Here is a 19,877-nt window from a genome sequence, read left to right on the forward strand (position 1 = left end):
GCCATGCTGAATACTTCCTGTCCTTGAACATTGGACTTCAAGTTCTTCAGTTTTGGGACTTGAACTGGCTCTCCTTGTTCCTCAGCCTGCAGAAGGCCTATTGTGGGACCTTGTGATCATGTGAGTTAATACTCAATAAGGTCATATATGTATGTGTGTTTATATACACACACACACACACACACACACACACACACACACACACATTACATTCATTCTGTCCCTCTGGAGAACCCTGACTAGTGCAGATTTTGGTACCAGCAGTGGTTCTAGAGGAACAGAATATTAAGGATGGAGTTCTTTTATTGGTTTTGAGTTTTCTGGAGTTGGCTGCTTAATATGACTAGACTCCAAAATGCCAAGGACTCTACTTCCAATAGTATGGAGAACATTGATAGTCAAAATGAATGCATTTGGAGGCATGGAGTTTAGTGACTCTATAGATAATACCATTGACCATATGTGGAAAACCAAGGAATACAATGAAGCTGGTTGGTCCCTCCTAAGTTCAGTGGACACAGTGATGAAAGAAAATGATGAACTCAGGGATTCTATCTCCTGTCTTCAGAAGCAGATACTGAGCCTCAAATCTGCTAAGATTGCCCTGAGTGAGAGTCTGATCTCCTAGAGAGAAAGAGCTAAAATTGTGGAAAAACAGACACAAACTCTTATCATGTGAGTGACTGACTTGCAACAAAAGGTGCATGCACAGACACTCCAGGTGTCCACTATTTAAGTGAAGGCATCGAGTGGAAAAGAATGGGACCCTGCAACATGGAATGGGGACATGTGGAAGGACCCTGATGAAGCTGGAAACACTGAGCTCGGAAACTCTGATGAACATTTTTTGCCAGAAGAAACAGCTTCCCTATCCCCAATAGTGGCACCATTCCCTCTCTGACCCATGCTGCCATCAGCCTTTCCACCTTTGTTTGAGGAGATAAACTCTGCACTGCCTAAGGGAACAGTGATGGCCTCCCCTGAGGCAGTTGCCAGGCAAGATAATGTTGATTCTCCTCAGGAACCTCCCCAAAATCCCTGTTTGCTTCTAGACCTACAGCTAAAGTCCTGATGGGCCCCTAGAGGTGAGGTTAAGAGTGTGACCCATGAGGAGGTGCACTATACTCAAAAAGAACTGCTTGAGTTTTCTGATTTATATAAGCAGAAATATGGAGAACAGGCATGGGAATGGATATTAAGGGTGTGGGATAATGGTGGAAGGAACATAGAGTTGGATAAGGCTGAATTTACTGATTTGGGCCCACTAAGTAGGGACTCTACATTTAATGTTGTAGCTCAGGGAGTTAAAATAGGTTCTAATAGTTTATTTGTTTGGTTAACTGAAATATGGATTAAAAGATGGCCCACTGTGAGCAAGCTGGAAATGCCTGATCTCCCTTGGTTTACTGCAGATAGAGGGATCCAAAGGCTTAGAGAGATTGGGATGATGTAGCGGGTTAGTCACTTTAGACCTACTCATTTCAGCTGGGAGGGTCAAGAGGATATACCCTTGACCAATGCCTTGCAAAATAGATTTGTGAGGGCAACACCTGCATCATTGAAGAACCCTATAATTGCTTTTCTCTGTATATGAGATCCAAAAGTGAGAACTGCAATCACTCAACTACAAAATTTAAATACAATGAGAATAATTGGATCCCAAGGTGGCAGAAGCCAAGTGGCAGCACTCAACCATCAAAGGCAAGATGGACAGCAGAGGCAAAGCAGCAATCAGAATAGTCTGACTCATGTAGGGCGCTGGCATTGCCTAATTAATCTCGGTGCTCCTAGAGGTGAAATGGATAGGAAGCCTACTGCATTCCTACTTAATTTATATAAGCAGAAGACTTCTAGATTGAATGTACGAAAGACTAATTTGCATTACAAAAACAGAATCATGGCCCCTCAATCAATTTCCAGAGTTGAGCCAGTTTACAGACCCAGAATCCCTTGAATGAAGGAGAGGCCAGCTCCCCATGAGGAAGGACCCCACTACATTACCGACAATTTATTCTGTGAATCTTTCTTCCATCCTTCCCCAGTGAGACATCCAGCCTTTTGCCCGGGTAACTACACAATGGGGAAAGGGAAATTATCAGACATTTCAGGGACTGCTGGACCCTGCTTCTAGGCTGAAGTTGATTCCAGGGGACTGGAAATGTCACTGTGGTCCTCCAGTTAAAGTAGAGGCTTACTGAGGTCAGATAATTAATGGAGTTTTAGCTCAGGTCTGACTTACAGTGATTCCAGTGGGTCCCTGGACTCATCTGTGGTCATTTTCCCAGTGTGAGAATGCAAAGTTGGCATAGACATGTTTAACAGCTGGCAGAACCCCCACACTGGCTCCCTGACTGGTAGGATGAGAGCTAATATGGTGGGAAAAGCCAAAGGGAAGCCTTTAGAGCTGCCTTTACCTAGAAAAATAGTGAATCAAAAACAATATTGCATCCCTGCAGGGATTGCAGAGATTAGTGCCACCGTTAAGGACTTGAAAGACGCAGGGGGTGGTGATTCCCACCACATCCCCATTTAACTCTCCCATTTGGCCTGTGCAGAAGACAGATGGATCTTGGAGAATGACCGTGGGTTATCGTAAGCTTAACCAAGTGGTGACTCCAATTGCAGCTGCTGTACCAGATGTGGTTTCATTGCTTGAGCAAATTAACACATCTCCTGGTACCTGGTATGCAGCCACTGACTTGGTAAATGCCTTTTTCTCCATTCTTGTCCATAAGGCCCATTAGAAGCAATTTGTCTTCAGCTGGCAAGACCAGCAATATTTTTTACTTTGCTATCTAGGGGTATATCAGCTATCTGGCTTTGTGTCATAATCTTATTCAGAGAGACTTTGATCACTTTTGCTTCCACAAGATATCACACTGGTCCATTACACTGATGACATTACACTGATTGGATCCAGTGAGCAAGAAGTAGCAAACACATTGGACTTATTGGTGAGACATTTGTGTGCCAGACGATAAGAAATAAATCTGACTAAAATTCAGGGACCTTCTACCTCAGTACAATTTCTAGTGGTTTGATAGTATGCAGCCTGTTGAGATATTCCTTCTAAGGTGAAGATTAAGTTGCTGCATTTGGTCCCTCCTACAACCAAGAAAGAAGCACAATTCCTAGTGGGGCTATTTGGATTTTGGAGGCAACACATTTCTCATTTGGGTGTGTTACTCTGGCCCATTTATCAAATTACCCAAAAGCCTGCCAGTTTTTAGTCTGGTCCAGAAGAGGGAAGGTTCTGCAACAGGTCCAGGCTGCTGTGCAAGCTGCTCTGCCACTTGGGCCATATGATCCAACAGATCCAATGGTGTTTGAGGTGTCAGTGGCAGACAGGGATACTGTTTGGAGCCTTTGGCAGGCCCCCTTAGGGGAATCACAGCAGAGGGCACTGGGATATTGGAGCAAGGTCCTGCCATCTTCTGCAGACAACTACTCTTTTGAGAGACAACTCTTGCCCTGTTACTGAGCTTTGGTGGAAACTGAACGTTTGACTATGGGTCATCAAGTCATCATGCCACCTGAATTCCCTATCATGACCTGGGTGCTTTCTGACCCATCTAGCCATAAAGTGGCTCATACACAGCAGCAGTCCATCATTACATGGAAGTGGTGTGTATGTGATCCAGCACGAGCAGGTCCTGAAGGCACAAGTAAGTTACATGAGGAAGTGGCTTAAATGCTTATGATCTCCACTCCTGTCACCCTGCCTTCTCTCCCTCAGCCTGCACCGATGACTTCATGGGCCGTTCCCTATGATCAGCTGACAGAGGAAGAGAAGACTAGGGCCTGGTTCACAGATGATTCTGCACAATATGCAGGCACCACCTGAAAGTGGACAGCTACAGCACTACAGCCCCTTTCTAGGACATCCCTGAAGGACAGCAGTGAAGGGAAATCTTCCCAGTGGGCAGGATTTTGAACAGTGCACCTGGTTGTGCACTTTGTATGGAAGGAGACATGGCCAGATGTGTGATTATATACTGATTCATGGGCTGTAGCCAAGGGTTTGGCTGGATGGTCAGAAACTTGAAAGAAGCATGATTAGAAAATTGGTGACGAAGAAATCTGGGGAAGAGGTATGTGGATGGATTTTTCTGAGTGGTCAAAAACTGTGAAGATATTTGTATCTATGTCAGCGCTCACCAACGGGTGACCTCAGCAGAGGAGGATTTTAATAGTCATGTGGATAGGATGACCTGTTCTGTGGACACCACTCAGCCTCTTTCCTGAGTCACCCTTGTCATCGCCCAGTGAGCCCATGAACAAAGTAGCCATGGTGGCACGGATGGAGGTTATACATGGGTTCAGCAACATGGACTTCCACTCAGCATGGATGACCTGGCTATGGCCACTGCTGAGTGCCCAATTTGCCAGCAGCAGAGACCAACACTGAGCCCTTGATATGGCACCATTTCTCAGGGTGATCAGCCAGCTACCTGGTGGCAGGTTAATTATATTGCATCTCTTCCATCATGGGAAGGGCAGGGGTTTGTCCTCACTGGAACAGACACTTACTCTGGATATAGATTTGCGTATCCTGCATACAATGCTTCTGCCTCGACTATCATCTGTGGATTACGGGATGTCTTTTCCACCATCATGGTATTCCACACAACATTGCCTCTGACCAAGGCACTCTCTTTACAGCTAAAGAAGTGCAGCAGTGGGCTCATGCTCACGGAATTCACTGGCCTTACCGTGTTCCCCATCATCCTGAAGCAGCTGGATTGATAGAATGGGGGAATGGCCTTTTGAAGTCACAATTACAATACCAACTAGGCGACAATACTTTGCAGGGCTGGGACAAAGTTCTCCAGAAGACTGTGTATGCTCAGAAGCAGCGCCCAATATATGGTACCGTTTCTCCCATAGCCAGGATTCACGGGTCCAGGATTCAATGGGTGGAAGTGGAAGTGGCACCACTCACCATCACCCTTAGTGATCCACTAGCGAAATGTTTGCTTCCTGTTCCAACAACGTTACCTTCTGCTGGTCTAGAGGTCTTACTTCCAGAATGAGGAATGTTGCCACCAGGAGACACAACGATTCCATTAAGCTGAAAGTTAAAATTCCCACGTGGACACTTCTGGCTCTTCCTACTTTTAAGTCAACATGCTAAGAAGGGAGTTACAGTGTTGGCTGGGGTGATTGACCCGGACTATCAAGAAGAAATCAGTCTACTACACCATGGAGATAAGGAAGAGTATGCATGAAATACAGGAGATCCATTAGGGTGTCTCTTAGTATTACCAAGCCCTGGGATTAATGTCAATGAAAACTACAACAGCCCAATCCAAACAGGACCACAAATAATCCAGACCCTTCAGGAATGAAGGTTTGTGTCACTCTACCAGGAAAGGAACAACACACACACACACACACACACACACACACACACACACACACAGAGCTTGCTAAGGTGCCTGCTGAACGTAGAGGGAATACAGAATGGGTAGTAGAAGGCAGTCATCAATACCGGCTATGACCATGTGACCAGCTGCAGCTCTGGGGACTGTAATTGTCATGAGTTATTTCCTCCTTCTTTTGTTAAAAATATGTTTGTGCATGTATATGCTTGTACTGAGAAAATATCTTCATTTTATTTCCTTTCTCCTTTACTATGTGACATAAGATTTTTTGACCACATGAGCATTTAAGTATTGTTAACTTTATGTGATAGTATTAACAAGTATTGCTAACTTTATGTAATAGGGATTGGTGAGTTTCTGTTTGTATGAAGGATAGTTGTATTATGTTAGGCATAATTATGACCTTATTACTGTCGTTATTTGAAGATTATGTATGATCTCACAGATGCATATGGGTTCAAGTTGACAACGGGTAGACTTGTAATGGTTAATACTGAGTGTCAGCTTGATTGGATTGAAGGATACAAAGTATTGATCCTGGGTGTGTCTGTGAGGGTATTGCCATAGGAGATTAACATTTGAGTCAGTGGGCTGGGAAAGGCAGATCCACCCTTAATCTGGGTGGGCACAATCTAATCATCTGCTAGCTTGGCTAGAATATAAGCAAACAGAAAAATGTGAAAAGAGAGACTGGCCTAACCTCCCAGGCTGCAGCTCTCTCCCATGGTGGATGCTCCCTGCCCTTGAACATCAAGCTCCAAATTAGAACTCGGACTGGCTCTCCTTGCTCCTCAGCGTGCAGACAGCCTATTGTGGGACCTTGTGATCCTGTGAGTTAATACTTTATATATATATACACACACACATATATACACACACACACATATATATATACACATACATATATATTCTGTCCCTCTAGAGACCCCTAATACAGCATTGTTTTAAAAGTTTTACTTAGTTGACGCTTACTTAATTCTCCCAAAAACTCTATGATATATGTGCATTATTACCCCTCCCATTTTATAAATAAGAAAACCAAAGCACAAAGAGCTAAGCGATTTACCCAAGATTACATAGTTGATAAATAGCAGAGCTTGGATTACAAAACTAAATGTCTGGCTGCAGAGTCCATGAACTTAATAGTTAATAACCTGGATACATGTTTTTGGTCTATTGTTAAATGAAAAAAAAAAAAAAAAAAAAGCAGGTTAAAAGATGTTGTGCATGATATCACCCTGTTTTTGTTAGAAAATGGTTTGTATAAAAATGACATCAATTATCTCTGGGTGAAAGAATTGGTGGTTATTTTCTTCTTATACGCCATTAATATTTAAAATATACTATCATTTTCCTAATCATTATCCAAACAAGAAAAAATCCATGCTAATATAAAATACATAATGTATACAATGAATCAAATAGGTTGGTTTTGTGATTGTAAAGATGTGATTATTATGCATCCTATGCCTGTATCAAAATGTCTCCTGTACCCCATAAATATATACATCTACTACGTACCCACAAACATTTTCAAGAGAACTAATTGTTGCTTTTATGCTTTTTTTTTTAAGACGGAGTCTCGCTCTGTCGCCCAGGCTGGAGTGCGGTGGCCTGATCTCAGCTCACTGCAAGCTCCGCCTCCCGGGTTTACGCCATTCTCCTGCCTCAGCCTCCGGGTAGCTGGGACTACAGGCGCCCGCCACTGCGCCCAGCTAGTTTTTTGTATTTTTTTTAGTAGAGACGAGGTTTCACCGTGTTAGCCAGGATGGTCTTGATCTCCTGACTTCGTGATCCGCCCGTCTCAGCCTCCCAAAGTGCTGGGATTACAGGCTTGAGCCACCGCGCCCGGCCCGCTTTTATGCTTTTAAACTAATGAATGGAGGCAATAAAACTCAGTGAAATTGTTCAGCAGAGTTGCAACGCCAAGCTTGAGCTTTTGGTGTAGCTAAAGTGATTGAGTGTTAGCTGTCTAACTCGGCTCACTTAGTGGCTGTGTGCCTACTGCATTGCATGAGTTGTTCTGAGAGATAAATGAGATAATATATCTGAAACAACCTTGAAAAGTACTTTAAAACAGCATGGCAAGGTGAGGCAGATGGAGGTGTGGAATATGCGGCACATTTTCCCCATAGAAACAAGGCAATTCACAATAGTTATGTCACCATATTAGTCAACAAAAGGTCTAACACCTTATGTAGCTAAACAGTTTATGACCTTATTTCTGAGTGAAAATGCAATCAACATTCAAATTGGAGACATCTCTCTCCTTCTTACATGGCTGTGGAACTGTTGGGATTCTCTTTTTAGTCTCTTCTACTAAGACACTCAGTTCCAGGAATAATAGAAAACAGAATAGGAAGTGCATAGCCACATTAAGTTATAGAATTGCATCTGTAACTAGGGTGCCCTTTCATAAGTCAGGCATTGCCTGTACTGTATATAAACCATGTGATGCCAATTTAGAGATAAAATATGTGATTATTCTTCTAAATATTTTAAAATCACTTTTGTATGTAATTCTAAAAGAATGACAGGGAAGTATATTGAAATAAAGGAGTGTGGTACAGTAGTTCGAAAAGCGAATTTTGGTGTCTCATAATTATGCCCTTCAAATTCTAATTCTGCAGCTAGGAACATGTGCACCCCTGATAAAAATATTTGATTTCTCTCTGAGTTTGTATATCTTTAGAATGCACATTGTATTAACTCACGTATTTCCTTTGAGAAATGAATGAGACGATGTAGGTTTAGTACATAAGGCAGTAGTTGTACATAGTAAAGTCTCAACATTGTTTGTAGTTCACACTTCTGAGAATACTGTGCCAATGACGTCAGATGAGGTATAAAAGCCCTTGGAGACTGCCTTAGGTTGGAATTCTCAAGAGACAGGCTCTGACACAAGGATTTGAGTGGTTTATTTCAGAAGTGATCCCAGGAAGCAGCGGTATAAAAGTAGGGAGATGGGGCATGGAAGGCAAGGAAGCCAATTCAGAGCGCATGGATGAGCAAGTTACTCCTGTGGGCACCTGGGGCTCAATCCCGGTGGGGACCTTAATGGTGTAGACTAGAACATGTCTGAGGGTTTCCCACATGTGGATTGAAGAAGCTGGGGTATTTATCCACCAATTCCCATTCATTATTGGGTGAGGGCAGCTCTTAGGGCTGGAATGGAACCTTATTGTTCAGCCAAACACCTCCAATGGCTAGCAAACAGACTGTCCCAAGTGATTACAAAAAGGCAAGCATGGACTGAAAGGGCATAGTCCAAGAACTATGGTGGGGCACTGCCGGAGTCAGCTACAGATAGCATTCTGCTTTCCTATACAACCTAAAGATTACTCAGGCTATTGCTGGTTGCGGGGAAACCTCTGTAGGATTATGGAGGGATCCATATAAATGTGTTGTTCCTATGATAAATTCAAGGAGGTAATAGAATGCTTTTGACAATATGGCAGCAGCTTCTTGAATAGTCAGTTAACTTACAGCTTTCTGTCTGGCAATGCAAAATACCTATAACCCTATCAGGCACAGGACAGCTAACGTGTATAAAGACAGAATAAGAACAACTAAGAGAAACATTTTCCACTGGATAACTCTGGCTTCTGTTCTACCAAAGGTTGTGGAACTATTACCTTCGAGATTTTGCAGTGCCTAAGAGCACATATTGGGCTCTCGGGAATTTTATTAAACATTGAAAGGCACTTTTCAGAAGAAAAGCCCCTTTACAAATGGGGCGATTAAAAGCAGACATTCTCATTATAGCAATAAAATATCTGTGCTCCATAAATTTAACAGTTAATCCCTTTTTGGCTCTCTAGGACTGACAAATCGTTTCTGAAAATTCAGTGCCAGGCTTCTGGAGAATAAAGTCTCTCTGCCCTATTCAATTTATTTGTATTTTGTCATTCTGATACGTCATAATGTTTATTCAAAGGAAGCAATCATTCGGGATCCTTATTTGTGGTTCCCAGCATAACTTTATCCTGTACAAATGCCATTTTTCTCACTAGGCGCCAAGTTCCATTTGCTACAGAAAGCTCTCTGCTTGATGTGGTTTTGTCATCTTAATCTCTTAAGAAGGGTGCTAGGGAGTTGGTTGCTATTTAGCTCCCTAAACCATCCTCTTATCAATCGCGGCACTTCACCCCAATGAGTCATTTCCTCAGTGGATCTCAACAAATCATCTTCACTTCCTGGAAAAGTTAGTTTTCATTTGCTGCCCGGGCTAAAAAGGAAACTTGGTCCTAAATACCCATGCCCCAGGGCAGCCACTTGGGACAGCATATTGCGCCCTTCAGCTTTCCGCCCGCAGGTGGCAGCAGCGGGCTCCGAAGCCTGGCTCCGCAGGTAGCAGCCGCTTCACAGCTTCAGGCGGGAGCTCAGCGAAGGCTGGAGCCTCTCCACTAGGAATCCACACCCAGCCGGGACGGTCTGTGAGGCTGAAGTAACTGAGTATTAAACTGGTCTCCGACTCTTCAATATTGTAAGTGAAAACAAACAACAGTTTGATGCTTCAACATCAGCAGCAACAGCAACTCATTGCATCCCTATTCGCTCCGGTTGCTAAATTTTCCCAACTCCAGCAGCAACTCGGTCCCCTTCCCCAAGCAGGGTCGACTCCGTAGCTCTCCGCGCTCCAGCCCTTCAGATTCTAGGGAGCTCAGGGCAGCCGGATGCTGGGCGGTGCGTCTGGGGCCGCCGCGCCCCTTCTCCTCGCCACCTCTGGCCCTTCCGCCACTCGGTCTTTCCTGCCGCTCTGGATGCCTCAGCTGCACCCTTGTTCTATGACCCCAGCCTACTTCCCTCACTAACCCTCCTCTTCGTCCCTTCTCCCCCGAGCGCCCGCGCGCACACACACTCGGTTCGCTCCCGCAAAGTGCCGCGGCTCGGCTCCGGCTCTGGCTCCGGGAGCAGGACCGAATCCAGCTCAGGACACCGCGGTCATGCCGCCCAGACTCCTCGCCCAGAGGCCCCGGTCCTCGCCGCCGCCGCTTTCGCGCCGCTCCTTTCCGCCTAGACACCGCCACCAGCGGCCGCCTGGGCTGCAGCCCCGGCAGTCCTCAAAGTTGGCCCCCTGGGAGGGGGCGGCGGGGAGCAGGTTGAAGGATTTGTTGGAGGAGGAGGATTCACACATCTGGGCGAAGGGAGGGGCAGCGCCGCTGCTGGGACGCGGCGCGGACCCGCATCACTGCGCGCAGCAGCCGCTGCAGCAGCCGCTGGGGATCGCGCAGCCCGGACGCCTCCGCTCGGCCCGCGCCCCGCTCCCAGCCCCACCCCCGCCCGCCAGGCCCCTCAACGCAGGGCGCAGAGAGCCGCGGGCTGCGCAGAGGGGCGGGCAGCGGCCCGCGCGCGCTTCTGCCGCCCCCGGAGCCGGCGCGCGGAGAGCGCAGGGCGAGCGCGCGTCGGGCGGCGGCCGCGCTGGGGGGCGTGAGGCGAGCGGCGCGGGGAGCGGCGGGGGCGAAACTTCGGGGGCCAGATGCCCCAGGGCGCGGCGGCGCTGCCAGGCTGCCGCTGCTGCCCCTGCGGGCCCCGGGCGCGTCTCCGCAGGCGGCACTGCCTGCGGCGCGGCGTGTGCACCGAGCGAGTGAAGGTATGTGTGGCGGGCGCGGCTGGAGCTGCCGCCGCCGCCGCACCAGCAGGTCCTAATGCCTGTCACTTCCCAGGACGCTGGCAGCAGCAGCCCGGAGCCCCCGAGCCCTCCGCAGGTTTGCCTGTCCTTCCCCGCGATCTGATTGGATAAAGTGGGGGCTCGACGGTGGCCGACGTGGGACAGTCTGGCTGTGGCAGGGGTCTCGGAAACCATGGGTTATTGCAGTGGCAGGTGCACGCTTATCTTTATCTGTGGCATGCAACTGGTAAGTGACACTTGGGTCCCCTTATTCTGTAATGTGTCTTGGAGATAATGGGCACGGGAGTGCAGTAAAGGGTCTGCCATTGACTAGAATGGAAGAAAAAAATAAAAGAGAAGGTGACAGATATATTGCCTATATTTAAGATGATTTCAGGGAGACGCACTCTGGGGTACAGGAGAGGTGAGCCTTTCCGCTCCCACCTATTTGTGTTCCTCTTAAGACAGTTTGGCAGGTGCGGGTTAAACTTGTCTTTAATTTCTTTAGGCAAAGCAAGGTGTAGCTCTTGTTCTTTATGCTTTGTATTCCTATTCATGTAACAACGTGATTGTCACCTACAATTTACTGTACAGGTGTTAAACAGAGAAATATGGAATTTTGGACTTTTCTCTATACTAATTTTGCAGTATCTTTGTTTATTCATAGACATGTTTTTTAGGAAAATGTTGTGTTTAAGTATAATGCTCTAAAAAACCACTATTCAGGGCAGATTGTATCCTTACAACAGTCTAATTTAGAAGCCACATTGAGTTTTTAAAGTATGCAGATTGAACAAAAATACTTAGATGAACTCAGCAACACCATTGTCATAGACAGAACCAGTACCTTTAAATCACAATTAACAGACAATTCCAAGAAAAAATATTCTGTCTTACATTTTGCATATTATTGCTCCTGAAATAGATACTGTTGTCTGATCCTATAGGATGGGGAATTGTATATACTTTTTGAAGAATATTGTACAGTTGCAAAGAGGCAAGGAACCAATAGTGGAAATCGTCATGTCTCTGAATTTCAGTTCCCTAAGGGCAATGGAAGGAGGGTCTGAGTAGAGTTGAGAAGTGAAAAATATACCACTCTAAGTGGTTAATTTGAGGTACGAGCTACTTGCTCACACTTGTCGTTAAGTAGATTTCCTTAGAAAGTGTAAATTAACTGGACTAGTCATCTACATTTTCAACAATTGTTTCATAAAGGTTGAGGTGACTACAAGGCAGAAGATGTTTGAGTGTCCAATCAGTAAAGTGTTCAAAAGAGCAAGGATTTGCCATTGAAACTGACAGAGGAATTCCTTAAGTGTTCTTGTTTATCAGTTGTCGTGAAGCCCGTGAGTGTTAGCTATTGCTGCTTTGTTTAATATTTAGCTGAAACAGTGCTTTTTGTTGTGTGTTGTCTTAGGATGTTTTTCTTTCCCATGAAAGTTATCTGATGGTGTCTATTTTGATCTGTGATTTATGCACTTATGCACTTGGTTGTAAGAAAAAGAAGATGGAACTATAAATATAATTTTCAGAATGTAGTAGTTTCTCAATGATGTGTAAACCAGTTTATTTTTCTGTACCACAGATTCATATAAGTTTTGCAATAAAGGGTTTTTACTCTTAATAATAAAGCTAACCAGAACAATGAGGGAGTTTACTTTGTTAAACAACCCATTAGGCCAAGTCTGCCAAAATGTATAAAGGTTTTCAAAACATCCTTTTTTTATATGTATCATTCAGAAAAGAATACGTTTGCTGATTCACTGTGTGAAAGCATAAAACTGTGAGAATGAGTGGGTGTGTAGATCATTCTTATGCTCTTTTCAATTTAAAATTTGAAAAATGTGATTTAACTTCTAATCATTTAATATAATAGGGCTTTCTTATGGCAAATGTATGCACTAGATCTATATGACATTTTGTGTGATGAATACAAACTCCTCAAGAACTTAATTTTAGAAAAACATAAATATACCAGTAGGGAAACTATTCAAAGTAGAATGATAAAGCTAAAGGCTCCTTTGTGTTTTTGTGTGCTCACACATGTGTGTATGTGCACATGCTCTTGACTACATGAATGCATCCATACACACAGTGGTGTCTTGGAGAGTTGCACCATCACTTATGAAACAGAAATTCTGAATTATAGTTAGATTCTTTAACAGAATAGTTAGATTCTGTAATACAGAAGAGCACAGTCTAAGCAAGTGTACATTGGAATCCTAAGGAGTTTTATGTTCTATAAGAATCATGTGATTTTGACCATTCAGACTTTATGTGCCACCAGGCTAATATAATTAGCAGCCATGTTAATGCAGATGCAGAACAAAAAACAAAGGACAAAGAAAATCCAATTGTTTTCATAGGGTGAAAATATCACACCTAAAAGGACCTCAGAGATTCTTGGTAATTGTTGCTTTTTGGAAATACAGTGTTTGATTTTAAATAAAATAATTCTATTGCAAATTAATAGTTGCAAAACCCTGCACTAAAAAAGTAGGTGGGTGTGTATGTTTTCCTTTTGCTCTCAATAGATTTTTAAAAACTTTTCGTGTCTTTGCGCTATTATGAGTAGATTGTTTTACAAGTAAACCAGGTTTCTAGACTAAGTTATGACTCATGTACCATTGACTGAAATAAAAGTTAACCCAGTTTTGGTTACTTCTGAAGTGTTTAGTATGTGTTCTCGTAACGTTTGGGCATCTTTTTTTTGTAACTGTACGGGAAAAATCTTAGATTTCTTAAAATCAATTGAGGCCAAAGAGAGTCTAAGTTAGAAATTTTATTCCGTTTCTTTATTACGTGACTTGATTAAGGTTCTGGAAACATTAATCTCTGTCCTCTAAGCAAAGTATTTGTATTTTAAATAAACTTAAGGGGATGTTTACATCTGCACCAATTTGCAGCTAATCTTAGGAGAGGATGAGGTGGCTGTTGGTGTTGTGGATATGGTAATCTCATTTATTAGGTTTTTATGAGACCAGACACGATGTTTTGACAATTTAACAAATGAGGGACAGAGACGGATTCTTCAGAGACATTTACCTGTCAGAATTCTGTATCTGTGCTTTACATTAGTTAAATATACATTTAATTTAATGTTTGGCAGACTACAAGTATAGATAAACACACACTCTTCTCAAAAATCAGGAAATCCGTTTATAAAGCAAGAAACTAGAATTTCATACCATAGAGATTCAATACAAAACTTCCATTTTATGAAAAAATGTCTCCATATATATCATAAATTAAAATCTTTGAGTTGTATGGTTATGTCAACTTCAGATTTTAGGGTGATTCCTACGTAAAGGAGTATGATCTCTGGAAGCAGATGTACTCCATGTGCAGAATCCAGAGCTTAAGCTCATAATCTCAAGAAGGTAATTTTCTTTTTATCGTTGCTGTCCTTAATACTCAGAAACTGAAGATTTCAGATAGTAACAAAAATCATTACTGCATTTGCAGTGGTGGTTGTAGTGGTATAGGACAAGAAGTATTTAACTTCTTATTTACTATTTGTAACTTTCAACAGGTTGTGAAAGTTTTGGCATTTTTACCCCATTGTGTGATTGAATCGGAGTTCTTTTATAAATGTTGAAAAAAACCTCTGATATCTCTCAGTGTGAAAAAATACTGTTAACATATGAAAGAATATAACTTAATTTATACTGAAAGGACAGATTCGTTTTCAAGTAAAGAAACTCAAAATCCCCTATTTTGTACATTAGACCCCTGGGTGGTGCAAAACATGTCATAAACTATTGAAAGAAAGTTTAGATTTACACTCCACAGATTAACACTTGAAAAATGCCACTGTTGCCATGAACTGTATGAAATATTGTTAACTTGGAGCAGGTGCAACTAACAATTAGGTTAGTACACATTGTGTGTGCAGCTGTGTGAAGGATTACATTTGAAACTTAATTAAGAATGATCAGTTACTTTCTATCTCAGGATTGCTAACCATTTTCAAAGGTACACTTTTTTTTTTTCTCCAAATGTCGTGAGTGTAGACTAAATTAAAAACAATTTTATTATAATTAGGGAATACTTCAGTGATCGTGGTTTTATGCAGTGTTCATAATCATGCTATTTTATTACTTTTTAGAAAATAAAGCATTGCCATGAAGTAGCTTGAAAAGTGCAGATAGAATCTTATGATATTTCTAGTATACTTTTGACAAGTTTGACAGTTCTTCGGAATTTTAGAACTTTATCTGCCGCAAAACTTCCTGGCTCAGAGAATTTTAACTTTCTAGGATTCAGGTGCCATTGATGATAAAATCTTGAAGTTGTTAACCAAACTTATTCATGAAGATGACTGAAAATCTCCATACAATACTTTAGAAACTTATGTAAAAATATGTTGAGTTTGCTAAGTTGTAAAATGATAACTTTCTTCTTTTTAAATGTTTTCTATTTATGCATCCTGAATATTGTTGGACATGGTTTTGTTTTTGATTTATCCTCCCTGTAATTCAACACTACTCTGCTCTGTCTTATATATACCAAGAGATACTAGAAACTTCTTCCAGGGTCCAGCTCTGTTTCTTCGTTCACAAAGCAGGTAGCGACTTCTTTTCTTGAATACAGCTAAAGTTTCAAAAAGTCAACCCATGTGGAGCTGTTCCCTGCTTTCTCAAATAAAGGCTTGGATGGGCAGCATTTTTTTCTGCAGAATGCCAGAGTCGTCTCTGGCGTGGGGCCTGTATGTGGGTAATGACCCAGAAATGCAAATGTGCTTTGCTACTTCCTTTACCTCCGATGCTGCTTTACTTTGAGGTCAGATTCTCTACTTGCCCAGTCAAGAATTTCAGAATGGAAGTCAGGGATTCCTTAAAATAGGAAGTCTTCATTTTTTGTTTTTTATTTTTAAAATGTATGTGCTTGAGAGAAATAAAATCTGAGAGACAGAAACATATTTTAACATTTCTATGTTGATTCTGGAAATATAAATACAAAAATTATGGCACCAATAGCGTTAAATATTTGTATATACTAATAATGCCTAAAATTCCAAAGGTTGTATTTCAGTTTTGTTATTTGGTAGAATTTCGAACAGCGCAGTATCATTTTTTCATAAGCAGTTTTGAAACTCATATTGGTATTAATGGAAATTACGCTATTTCCAATAACACACAAATGTCAGAAATGAAACACACACATAGGAAAAATATTTGTTTCCTTTTTTTTTCTGATATAATGAACTCTTCTGATTTTTGTTATTTTTTTCCCCTCATGAAAATTTGATTGTTTTTTATTTTCAATACAATAAAATACATAAGCCATCAAGATACAATGTATGTAGGGCTGCTTTTTTTCGTAACAATGATAGAATAAGTGCTCTACTTACTCCTAATTTCTATAGGATGGAAATAAAATTATATGAAGCCTTTGTTCTTAGCATCCCCAAGATATTAAAACATATTTAAAAATTATGAAGGAACAAGATAAAATTATATATCATTTTCTTTCTCCAGATTATGGTAGAAATGAAATTTATAACTTAGTTTTCTCTTCTTTTAGTATTTCAGTTCATACTTTGTAATACTCCTGTGCACATGTGTGCATGTAATAAATTTGTTATGCTTTTTTTCTTTTGTTAAAAAATATTTCAGTTATGTTTAGATATAAAATGCTCAATATATAAAGAAATTACTAGCTTCATCTTCCTGAAATAAGTATTTTTCTTTTTCTTTCCTTAAATTATAAAACAGTCACTGAGTCTAGCTTATAGGAATATTCTAAGATTTAGTCTTATGCAGGATATAGACTCTCTGTTTTTCCAACCTGGAATAAGAATAAGGTAACTTCAAAGGCTTACAATTTTTACCTTTTCAACTACTTGTGGATCACATGCTAACTTGATCCCTGTGTAAACTCCTTGAAATGCTACATATAAACTGATCTTTATGTGCATTTTGAAATAAATTATTTTTTCATTTCATGCATTTTTAAATAACTTGTTATGCTTTTAAAATCTAGTTTTATAAAATAAACAATAATGAAAACTATTATTATTTATTGGAAGCTTATTCTTGGCTAAATATGTTTGTTTTTTTTTTTTTCCACTGAATCCTCTCCGGTAATCCTAAGGGATGGGTAATAGATATTTATATCCTCACTTTACCAGGGAGGAGATGGAGACCTTGAAAAGTTCAGCTGTGTTTTTAAGTCACCCTCTTAGTAAGTGGAGAAGCTTGGGTTCAAACCCGGCTTGGGTTTGAATCTGTCTGAATCTCAGCCTGACTCTGAACCTGTGCCACACTGCATCCCTTCCATGTGAAATAAAACCATAGCAGCCTCTCATGTTTGTTTTACTGAAGGAATTAAGTACCTACCTACTAATTCCTTAGTGACCCGTTAGTCAACACCTAGGTTCAGAGGGGTGGGGTTGATTGATATCAGGCTACTGTCCAAACCTGACCGACTTAGGTAATCTTGGGGTTTGACAACTATGAGCAGCTGGTGTATGGACTAGATAATAAAAGGGCAGAAGGGGAAGCTCCCCTCTTCAGAGCAAGTATCCATTGCTGTTCCCATGCATTTGGGTCGACTTTTGACAGATAACCATGCAGCAGGGTCTTAGAAATTTGATATGTATGCTTAAAATGGATTATATGGAAAGAAAACATACATTCGTTTTTAAAAAAATACAGCTGTTTTTAAAACCACTCCTTAATGAATGGCCAGTGCGCAATTATGTTATTTGCCTGTTTTTTGTTTGTTTGTTTGCTTGTTTGTTTTTTTACATGCTCCAGATCCTAAATTCATCCAGACCACCATTGATCAATAACATTTGCCGTAATTATTGTACTTGGGAAGAAAGAGAGTAAATATGTTATTTAAAATATGTATTGAATATCCTTGAACACGTTTTGAACCTAAGTGTGCATCAGAGTCTCCTGCAGGATTTTTAAACATAGATTTTTGGGCCCTCCCTTGAGTTTCTGACTCCAGAGGTCTGTGCCAGGACCAGAGAATTTCTATTTCTAAGGAATTCCCAGATGATGCTGATGTTGATGATCAGGCACCACATTTTGAGACTGTTGGCCTATAATATGTGTCTTCTCCTAATGGTGTTACAAGAGAACATGAACCTATTTTTGAAATTCTTCAATCCAACTAAATAATTAACTCAATTCTTCCTATGGCCTGCTACTGATATGAAAGAAAACTTTTCTCCAGGACCTGTTTCTGACTTCCAGCTTAGTTCTATTCAGAAGTTTAAATAGGAGAAATGCAAGGTCTTTTCAGCGCATTTGTGTCTTTGCAATGAATTGAAATACAGAAGAATCTGAAAGCAAGCACCCTCATGTCTGGTAATGCTAGAACATAATTGGATCCTTCACCTGCCTCTCTTTACTAGCCTAGCCACTCATTAGGGTAAGCCCAGCCCTGGGGGCAGAGAGAGAGAGAGAGAGAGAGAAGAGGAGAGGGAAGAGAGGAGAGAGGAGGAGAGAGAGAGAGAAAGGAGAGAGAGAAAGAGAGAGAGAGATGCTGAAAAAGTACTGGGCTAAGTTAGAAGGTGGATTTTAATATACCAAGGGGTCTAGTGCTTCTGTATTGGGTGGCTAAATAACTATGACTTTGCCCGAGACATTTATATTTCTGGGTGCTGTTTCCTCGTTTGAAAAATAGGGCAAATAATTCCTGACCTATTTATCCTATAGAATAGAAGTATCTAGGGGAAAGAATGTGCTTAAAGTTAGTATTTTTGCAGTTTTAATGGTTTAACCTTTCAGAACAGTTCATCTAGTGAGCTCAGGAGTAGTTATACGGTTGTTTATGGCCAGTGGCCCTGGTTAGAACAACTAGTTTTTTTTTCATACAATCATTTTTTTCTTCACCCACCCATAAATTTTGTGAGGCTGTATAAATAAGGATTAAAACACTAGGTACAAGTGGTTTGAACTAAATAGTATGCTATGTGCCTGATATACCTCCTTTAAGTATTTATTAAAATGAAACTTGGATTTTACAAACAAGTCAACATTGTTCTTCAGGCCAGTATTTCTAAAACTGTGTTCTGTGGACACTAGTTCAGCAAGTCATTGTACTGAGCAAGAACTCTTATCCCTCCCACCACCCCCACCCTCAAGGGTCACAGTGCATATTAGCGTATTAGCAGCTACAGGAAGTCCTGCACTAAACCCCTGCTTAATTCCATTTAACTCAGCAAATATTTAGAGTGCTTGCAGTGAACCAAGAAATGTCTTTTTCTGATATCCCCTATTAATCTTCCATGGAACTAGCATTTTCAGCAATACTTTTCAGTGAAATATTACTCCAGGCTAATGATGCGGTCTACAAGTTAATATTCAGTGATTGCCTAAACACTATTTAAAGGTTAAGAATTCAGTACAGAAACTCAACTGATTAAACAGATATATAACAAATAATGCATAAAGATGTTTAAGAGTATAAAATATTATCAAGTTATTAAAACAAATGAACAGAAACTTGTTTTCAGACGCTTGGCTATTTTATATTATGTATGTTCTCTTGAGTTTCTTGAAATTATGTTTCAAACACTAAAAACCCTTAACTGAAACTCAATCAAGTCCAACTGCTGATATGGCAAAGAGGTTGACGTGTTGCATTAGTTTTGGAACTTCTGATATTTAGAACTCCAGAACACCTTGGAGAGGGCATTTGCAGAAGCACTTTCGTTTTAAGGCAGTGGATGAGGAGCAATGTCTGTATCCTACATCTCTGACCCCGCTAGCTCTTCCAGCATCTCAGCCTACGTATTTGCCTTCGGCGGGGGAGTGGTGAAGAGTCCTCATACTGACTTTTGTTTTTTAATCAATGCATTACACTCTAAAACAGTAACACATTTAAAACCCCCAACAATGTTGCATTATTTGGAAACAAAT

General features: G+C 41.3%; 1 protein-coding gene across 4 annotated transcripts in view; it reads left to right on the top strand.

Annotated features, from left to right (window-relative positions):
• The first annotated feature begins 10,842 nt into the window (after positions 1-10,842).
• NKAIN2 (sodium/potassium transporting ATPase interacting 2) overlaps positions 10,843-19,877 on the top strand; it is a 1,025,502-nt gene continuing 1,016,467 nt past the window's right edge. For 3 of the 4 annotated variants that reach the window (XM_023230729.1, XM_023230731.1, XM_023230730.1), the window contains exon 1: positions 10,843-11,242. Coding sequence is in view for 2 of the 4 variants with exons in the window: in XM_023230730.1 (XP_023086498.1) it covers positions 11,189-11,242 (54 nt within the window). In the remaining 2 variants the exon portion in view is untranslated. The remainder of the gene's footprint in view (positions 11,243-19,877) is intronic. The other variant, XM_023230728.2, reaches the window with a different exon arrangement.

Source organism: Piliocolobus tephrosceles, chromosome 5, assembly GCF_002776525.5.
Source record: "Piliocolobus tephrosceles isolate RC106 chromosome 5, ASM277652v3, whole genome shotgun sequence".
Lineage (NCBI taxonomy): Eukaryota > Metazoa > Chordata > Mammalia > Primates > Cercopithecidae > Piliocolobus > Piliocolobus tephrosceles.